This window comes from Nannochloropsis gaditana, assembly GCF_000240725.1.
Source record: "Nannochloropsis gaditana CCMP526 unplaced genomic scaffold scaffold291, whole genome shotgun sequence".
Taxonomy (NCBI): Eukaryota; class Eustigmatophyceae; order Eustigmatales; family Monodopsidaceae; genus Microchloropsis; species Microchloropsis gaditana.
In genome coordinates, this window is record NW_005803662.1 from 1 (window position 1) to 8,124 (window position 8,124).

General features: G+C 54.7%; 3 protein-coding genes across 3 annotated transcripts; 1 reads left to right on the plus strand and 2 right to left on the minus strand.

The window, feature by feature from the left end:
* Positions 1-53: 53 nt before the first annotated feature.
* Positions 54-1,808, minus strand: HDAC1_2 (histone deacetylase 1/2). The gene is made up of 3 exons (XM_005855097.1): positions 1,514-1,808; positions 513-1,425; positions 54-368 (listed from the first exon to the last, which is right to left on the minus strand). Exons 1-3 carry the CDS (start codon positions 1,598-1,600, stop codon positions 55-57), a joined length of 1,314 nt encoding a protein of 437 aa, XP_005855159.1. The 5' UTR covers positions 1,601-1,808; the 3' UTR covers position 54.
* Positions 1,809-3,027: 1,219 nt separating this feature from the next.
* On the minus strand, positions 3,028-4,303 carry NGA_0147800 (uncharacterized protein; the record flags this gene model as incomplete). The annotated part of the gene is made up of 2 exons (XM_005855100.1): positions 3,028-3,502; positions 3,642-4,303. Coding segments are annotated over 2 exons (1,137 nt in total), but the record flags the coding sequence as incomplete, so codon positions are not given.
* A 1,366-nt stretch (positions 4,304-5,669) lies between these two features.
* Positions 5,670-6,606, plus strand: NGA_0147300 (enhancer of yellow 2 transcription factor-like protein). The gene is made up of 3 exons (XM_005855095.1): positions 5,670-5,735; positions 5,863-6,108; positions 6,474-6,606. Exons 1-3 carry the CDS (start codon positions 5,732-5,734, stop codon positions 6,545-6,547), a joined length of 324 nt encoding a protein of 107 aa, XP_005855157.1. The 5' UTR covers positions 5,670-5,731; the 3' UTR covers positions 6,548-6,606.
* Positions 6,607-8,124: the final 1,518 nt, after the last annotated feature.

An 8,124-nucleotide genomic window follows, 5' to 3' on the forward strand; every position in this document is an offset into this window, starting at 1 on the left:
CCCTCGCCTCTATCCATTCCAAAAAATCGTCTCCCTCTCCTCCTCCCTCCCTCCCTACCTCTGCGTCCCGTCCCCCTCCGGCATCATCTCCAAGGGATGCTCTTTCCTCCCTCCCCCCCCATCACCCACCCGCGTATCCGGATCCCTCTCTTCCATTTCACTTTCCCTTTCCCGCGCCGTCTCCGGCAAGGCTGCGTCCGGAGGCGTCATGCTCGTCCCTGGCTGGCCCGTCTGGATCTGCGCGCCCGTGGGGCTCACCTGGGAGAGGATGGTGAACAGCTGCTGTTTGATCGTTTCCAGGTATGGCTTGGTGTTAAGATTCTCCATGTTGGAGACGGGGAGGTGGAGTTTGTAGTCGGGGCCGTAGTCTGGTAGGTACAATTGCAAGCGCGGGAGGGATGGAGGAAAGGTTAGTGAGCGTCCTCCACAGCACGAGCGTCAACCCCCAGATACCGCAGCAACAATCCGGAAGCCCCTCCCATCCGTCCCCCCTACACTCCTGCTCCACTCACACTCAAAGTAATCGTGGAAAGGCAAGTCGTCCTTGATCTCTGTCCCCTGGAGGACGGAGGTTTCATAGACCCAACATCGAGGCACGTTCCGCAGCGTGTACCCCCCCCCGCCCAGGGCCAAGACAGGCACGTCGAAGCTTTTCACGAAGGCGACCGCGTCCGCGTGCCCCTTCAAGGACAAGTTAAAGCAGCCGAGGCGATCGCCCGACAAGGAGTCTGCGCCGCATTGAAGGACGATGGCTCCTGGCGCGAAGGTCTCCATCACTTTCCCAATCACAGGTCGAAACACCGAGACAAAACTTTCGTCGTCCATCCCGTCGTGCAAGGGGAAGTTGATCGCGTAGTTTTTCCCGTTTCCGTGCCCAAAATCGCTCACGTCGCCCGTGCCCGGAAAGTACTCACCAAACTTGTGGAAGGAGACCGTCATCACCCGGTCGGTGGTGTAGAAGGCCTCCTCCACCCCGTCCCCGTGGTGGATGTCGATGTCGATGTAGAGCACCCGGTGGTGGTGCTTCAGGAGCTCCAAAATCGCCAGGACGCAATCGTTCACGTAGCAGAAGCCCGAGGCCTCCGATTTCTTGGCATGATGCAGCCCTCCCGACCAATTGATGACGATATCGGCCTCTTTCTGGTTCAACAAAGCCGCCCCTCCGATGGATCCGCTCGTGTACAGCTGACAGAATTCAAAGAGTCCGTCGAAAACGGGGCAATCCTCCCCGACATTAAACCTCTGCAGCTGCCTCATGTACTCTTGCATGTTGTCGGGTGTAATCACTCGGAGAAAATTGATGTAATCATCCGAATGGAATCGGGTCATTTCACTGAGCAGCACGGGCTTGGGGCGAAGGATTTCCATGTTTCGATACAACCAGTAGTACACGACGAGGGAGTGCGTCATCCGGACGCGGTGGGGCTGTGAAGTGGTAAAAAGAGGAGATCGAGGATGTAGACGATCAGCTAGGGAGGGTGTTTAACCACCCATCAAAACATCCCGTGCTTACCTTCATGGGATGCCCTTGCCCATAATGGAAATTCCCAATGTCGGAGTCGTAGAAATAGGAGATGCGCCGTTTTGTTGGGGCTGCCATGCTGCTCAGTAGCCCAAAGAAGGATAGGAGCAAGGACTTAGTAGACGAGGGCAGGTCAGTGTGACAATTGGGTGTGCTGTCTTCTCACACGCGGCCTCCGCCGATGCCTTATAGAGTGTCAGACTTGAAAAGGACACCACTTGAGGGCTCTTTGCTGGACTGTATGGTTGCATGGAGGACAAATTGGTCAACAGTTCGTAAATTCTTGTAATAATATACTGGGCACAAGCGCAGGACCCGACGTTATGAAGGAAGAAAAAGAGATCCGAGCCACAGGTGCCGGCATGTCTGCGTCTTACATCCAATACGACGTCAAAATACGTAATGTACCGCCATCTTGTGACCTACTTCGAGTAGTTCTTCCTCGGCATGGATCATGTGAAAGAGACTTGCGCGTCCAAGATGGATTGTAGGGTTTGCCGATGTCCGGGACGCTTGAGCGAAGGCGCAGGCGTCATGGTAGTCTTCTGTATGTTTCTGCTCAGCCGGTATTACTTCCCCTTTTTTTTACGCCTGCTGCTGTTTTGGATTATTTGTCGCGATCACGGTCTCACAACATCGTGGTGGACGCTCATTTGCTGAAGCATACCGTTACTTGCGGCTTCTTTTTCCAAGGATGACGGCGAAATCACAAGCATTCGTCATGAACACGGTTACCACCCACTGCAGCCCCTGCAACTTTTTTTTTCGTGAAAAGTAAATCAGGTGAAACACAAAGCTCACGTGCGTCTGTATCGATTGCTCTGGGAGATCTCAATGCAGTATCGTAACCTAGCTTTCAGAAAAAAATGTGTCCGCACGGACAACTAAGCAAAGTAAAAAATGCGACGGGTAACAAGATTGACAAGTGAGGCGAGTGAGATTATATGGTATCTTTTTGGTTTCTGCGTTTAATTGTAAGCGCCGTGCAAAGAAAAAGCGTTCAAATGTATGTGAAGGATGGTGAAAGGAGTCATGCCCATTGAGCGCGTAATCAATATGGGAAAACTGAGAATCGAATTGTGCAAGGCCGCGTGCTTTCTTCTTCGCTACTTACATGCATGATGCTGTGTGTCTCGAGCAGCCTTTGTGGCTGATATATGCAATCATTTAAATCACGTTCTTTTTTGTTTCTCAATCACATGTCGCATATTTCTACCAAATGTACCCGACCATCTATCCATGCAAATCCCCTTTCCAGTCTCTGAACTCAATCCTCATCTCATATGTAATTGGAAACCTTGAATGCATCTCTACCATAGTCATAAAGAAAATAAGCCTTCTTGCAGCACCCGCCCACCCCGATTCTTTCAGTCCAAGACTGGTCCCAGTAGATGGTCATTCACTGAGCTCCTTCGCATATGGCCCCGGTGCGCACTGGAGGCGCCGCTGCTTTGGCGCCGATGGTGCAAGGGCCGCCCGCCCTCCCCTCCCCCTCGCCCAGTACCTGCCCCCATCCCCGAGGCGAGCAAGGGTTCTTCCAAGGCATTTCCTTGCCTTTCCATGCCGGGCGTGAGAGACATCACGCGGTCGCCGGCCTCCCCGCCCTGTCCGCCCCCCGCCGGAATTTCCCCGCTCGTTCCCCCCTCTCCGTCTGCCTTCGCCGGAGGGTCAGGAAAGAGGAATGACGAAGCCTGGCTACCAAAGAGCTGCATCGAAGGCCTCTCCATTCGCCAATTCGCCACCACCACGAGCAGGCAGGCCCCAATCGCCAGATGCATGATGATGAATTGGGCGCATTGCCCGACCAGAGCGACCCGTGTGTCCCGGCAGAAGCCTCTCTCCGTCTCCGGGTACTTGTTCTTGGCCACCAAGAAGAGAAGCTGCCGGTTCGCACCCCCCGCGTGCGTGGTGTCTGTCTCCAGGAAATGCGTGCAGCCGGCGTCCGTCCAAAAACCGTACAGGTGGTAGGCTTGAAAATTGCTGGAAGAAAATGGGGAAATCGGGAAGAAAGGGAGGCGACAAGTCAAGCCAGACACGGGAGGAGCCAGGGCCGTGCCCCCACACCCATCACCGGGTTTCCCCCGCTCCCATTGCTCCGCCTCCTTTGCGGCATCCCTACCTGATCAGGATAGGGTAGGAGAGGAGGACGTGGACATAGGCGGTAAAGGAGGCCCATTTGAAGGATTCCGGTTCCTGTTTGCAGGCCCCGTAGACGACGCTGGCCACCGTAAGGAGGAGGAAGAGGCCGACCGTGTCCAGGGTGGGGCGTTGGAAAGGGAAGAGGTAGCCGTGCCCCACCTTGTCGAGAAGGAAGAGCGTCTTGAGCGCGGCATCCTCCTTGGCGGCGATTGTGACGATGTAGGCGGCGATGGCGAGGCCCACCAGGCAAAGGGCCGGGCGGTGCCAGACCAAGAGATAGCGGGACGAGCGAGGGACGCGCCGGGTGCGGTAGGTGGCGTAGAGGAGTAGGAGGAGGTTGCAGAAGTTGGCAGCGAAGAGGACGAGGACAAAGGCGAGGAAGGAGACGTTGACCCGGCGGGCGTGCTGGCAGGCGCCCGCCGCGTCGGGGACGTCGGCGTACATGCCCGGGCGGAGGAAAGAGGCGAGGGAGATGAGGGTGGGGGTGAGCTCGGTGATGGCGGGGACCACGGGGTTGACCGGCCGGTAGACGAGTTGCCCGAGCAGGGTGTAGCACGTAACTGTGAGGGAGTAGGGGAGTAGGTCCATGTCCTGCAAGCCCAGGTAGCCGGCCTTGAACCCCAGCCCCATGAAAATGAACATCATCCCCCCGAAGGCGGAGGCACTGACGGCGAAGTTTTGGGGCGTGGCGTTGGCATTGTTTGTGTTGTAGACGATACAGCGTTGCCAGCTGGTAGGATCCTGCAGGTAGGTTGGCGTGTTCACAAATATCCACCCGTACAAACAAGCGTAGATGGAGGCGACGATGGAAAGCGGCATGACCACGTAGAAGAGCTTCCGTAAGAGCCCCAGGCATTGGGTCCGAGTGGCGACGATGAGCGGATCCTCCTCCTCCTCCTCCTCGTTGTCTTTCTGGAGGTGCACGCCGCTCGTCCGAGGACCGCTTGCACGGAAGGCCGTGCTTGCCACACCCTCCCCACAACGCGGCATGGGGGATTCGTCGCCGGCTCCGACTGGGACTTTGTCCTCGTCTGGATTGTCCTTAGTGCTCGCTGGGACCATGGTAGGTGGCCTGCCGGACAACTCCTCTTCCTCCTCTCGGATTTGATCTTGGGGGGCATTTGTAGGTAGAGGGAGAGGCGCTGCGATTCCGGTCTCGATGTCTGGGACTGCTTCCGAAGAAGAACGAGGCGCAGGATAGGGCGTTGCGGCATCCATCTTGCTTGAATGGGCACAAGGAAGACCTCCTGGCTGGGTGGTTAAGACGTGACGTGGAGGTGAACAAAGAGCAATACGCCTTTCTATGTGTCCTTTGCAATGAATCCTGGCTGCAGACACTCTCCAGGTTCCGTCCACAAGGAGCCAAATTTGGACCGAGGCCTGCCATGTCGCAATGAAATACACGAAGAATAAAGCAAATGCAAGCTGCAGGTCGAACAGCAAGGCGCGGAGAAGGATACTGCGCGTGCCGTCGTGAAACGTGCCATGATGGTTTAATTGCATCCACGTACGCACGCAAATACCCACAGGAGACACTTATCTCATCTTCCGCGCAGAGGTTTGGCTGCACACGCGCCTTTCTGCCCGATTTAAAAACGACGGCAGGGAATGGAAAGGGATCGCCGTCGCCGCCCCAGTAGCTTGAGCGAGGCCGGCGAGGTTCGAGGCTTTAGCTTGCTATCTTACTGCAGTTGTAGGGGAATTGGTGCATGGATAAATAGGTCACATGAACAAGTTGACGAAGGCGACGATCATGGCCTTATTTGATGCAGCCTGTTTACGATATATTGGTATATCGATGTGGAGGCAAAGAGCCATGCCACAAGGTGAGCATGGCTCGCGAGGTCCCTCTTTTCTTTTCGCATTTTTTATAGTTGTGAATGACCTTGAGAGCTGTATGTCGCTTTATGCATAGACCACTCGAGCATAAAAGGATGTCTGGGACTCTTACTTACTACGTGGAAATTATTAATATACAAAGCCAACAGCCGTGATCGATCTTTTTCTTAGGAAGCTCACCATCCACGGCCCTTCTCATGACGGGGAGCAGCAGGGAATGTACGCCAACCGATGAGTAAGTTCAAGATGAGAGCGTGAAATCTCACCACTCTTTCCGCCGTTTCGCTGTTCTTGATGGTAAGTTCTCACTCCCGCACACGCCCGACTGATCAACTCACCCGTACAAAGTGTTTCCTGTGGAGTGACCGAGGAGAGAGAGCAACTAGAGCGGCAAGATGCCGCCGATCAACAGCAGCAAATGGCAATCCTTCAACAACTTATCGAATCGGGAGAGAAGGACCGGATTAAGGCGTTACTGCGCGAACGACTCCAGGAATGGGGGTGGCAGGATCAGGTCAAGGAATTTTGCAAGGAAGTTATGCGTATAAAAGGCACAGAAAGCGTCACGCTCGATGAATTGGTTGAGCAGGTCCTTTCGAAAGCAAGAGGTAAGTAAACAAAACAAGATATTACGTTCCAGAGAGGGCCATGCGATAGACCAGGATTTGTTCAGCAGATGACTGCCCAGGGGCCACAAAAGGTCTCCATGGCCCCCTGTACCGTGGAATTTTATGCTAGAATGCATAAGCATCTGCTATGAGTAACCCATAATATCAGTCCATGTTGTCAAAATGTCAATATCAGCGAACATATGAAACATGTGCGATTGCTCCGTCTTGTCACGGAACGGAAACGCGCTGACTCCGACTGTGGCTGGCAAAGACCGAAGGGGATATGGAGTAAGAGCTGAATTATTCACTTTTGCTATATTTGGGTTGAATCTCACTCGAAGGCATGCATACAACATCCACAGCTGCCGTGCCGGACAGTGTCAAAGTGGAGGCGCTGAAAGAGGTCCGAGCGTTCCTGGAGACTGGGAATGATTGAAGATGCCTTGCCGAACGCGAGTTTGTAATATTACAGATATAAAGAAAGATCGCATTGTCACATCATGATGTTTTTTCACATTAAATTGGCTCTCTTGGCCTTATGTGATTGCTTTCTTCGGGAACCCGACGCTCAGCGCTGCCGCACGGAATCCAAATCAAGACGCGAGGTACAAATAGCATTCAAATATAACGTGTGATCAAAACCATTCAATGTTCCCCCTCAAAACTATTTCAGTGTCTCTTATCTGCAAGCCACCAGAGACCATGACGTAACCTCCTCTCTCTGATTACAGTTCGGCAGGAAAGGGAACTCAATTGCACCCAAAACGTCAAAAATCTTTGCGCATGCAGTCGAAATTGTTCATAAATAGTCTGTGAAATCCCTTCTCTGAATTTGTTCTCGGCCACGCCACAAATCTTGTGCCGTAGGAATGTGGCTAACGGCCGCAGGTTGAAATTCAAACACTTCAAGTCAGCGCAATGTCTTGCCCAGTGCATTGATTCATTCCTACTTCCGTCCCGCCGATGCATAGATCCCAAATGATCTTGTCAATCTAGGGTTGCGACGTCGACTTTGGTGCCCGCAGCTTCCTGCACGTCGAGGAGCTGGCTTCGCCCCCGGCCATATCATGCCCACATCGCGACCGCGGCCTAGGTCAAATTCCTACCCACAAGAGCATTATCACGAGGAAGGAGAGGGCGAGGGCCAGGATGAATGCTACGCGGCTATTTTCAACACCAACGTGCTCGTGGGTGCACTTATTTCGTGGGCTTTGCTTGTTTTAAGCCGGACGCATTGGCAAGTCTTCTCGCCTCAACATTATCACCCTTCTCCAGAAAAGCGCCCTTGCTCACCCACGAGCATCGGAAGCACCGACGGGGACGAAGAGATCAGTGGCAACGGGTGGAGCAGCGACGGTACAGGCGCCCAAAGAGTCTGGTCGATAAGTTCGCCATCCAAATCCTCACCTTATGGGGAGAGGGGGACCAACATCGATATAGGAGAGCCAGGGGCGCTTCTTGCGCCCAACCCCCTCATTTCCCATTCCGTTTCCCCGCCCAGCTACAGCAGTAGCGGGCCTGGCGGCAAGGATTGGAGCAAGGATAGGAGACTTTTGCGTGAAAAGAGCCCCTGGGCCGTGACCATGGGACGGAAGACACACACACCCGCCATCTCCCTGCCCGTTCCCGGCATGTCCCGACCGTTACACCGCGGGGAACTGATTCAAAACCGCTACGTTCTTCAAGACTTCATCCAGCCTCTGGGAGTGACGTATTTGGAGGAGGGTGTCCGTCAGCACGTGCATGACTTGGCGTTTGTGACGCCGGAGCTCAAACAGCTCGCCCCCGCCCCCCGCCCTCCTCCCTTCCTCTCCTCCCCACGGGGGCTGAATGCCCTCGGCAGGGGCGTGGGCCCGGGTATGGCAGCGAGGCAGGGTGATGCCTTGGAAACGAGGAGGGACGGGGCGGTCGTTCCTTCCTTCAGGCATCCAGGCGCGAGGACGGACGAGTGGGAGGGAGGGGAGGAAGGAGGGGAGGATCAGGAAAGAGGAATGACGAAGCCTGGCTACCAAA

Bases quoted from the DNA above. Each gene is read 5' to 3' on its own strand.
- HDAC1_2 (XM_005855097.1), bottom strand. From the start codon at position 1,600: ATGGCAGCCCCAACAAAACGGCGCATCTCCTATTTCTACGACTCCGAC. The intron at 1,426-1,513 runs GTAAGCACGGGA...ACCACTTCACAG, and splicing joins GGCAAGGGCATCCCATGAAG to CCCCACCGCGTCCGGATGAC. The intron at 369-512 runs GTGAGTGGAGCA...TGTACCTACCAG, and splicing joins TTTCCACGATTACTTTGAGT to ACTACGGCCCCGACTACAAA.
- NGA_0147300 (XM_005855095.1), top strand. The intron at 6,109-6,473 runs GTAAGTAAACAA...CAACATCCACAG, and splicing joins GGTCCTTTCGAAAGCAAGAG to CTGCCGTGCCGGACAGTGTC.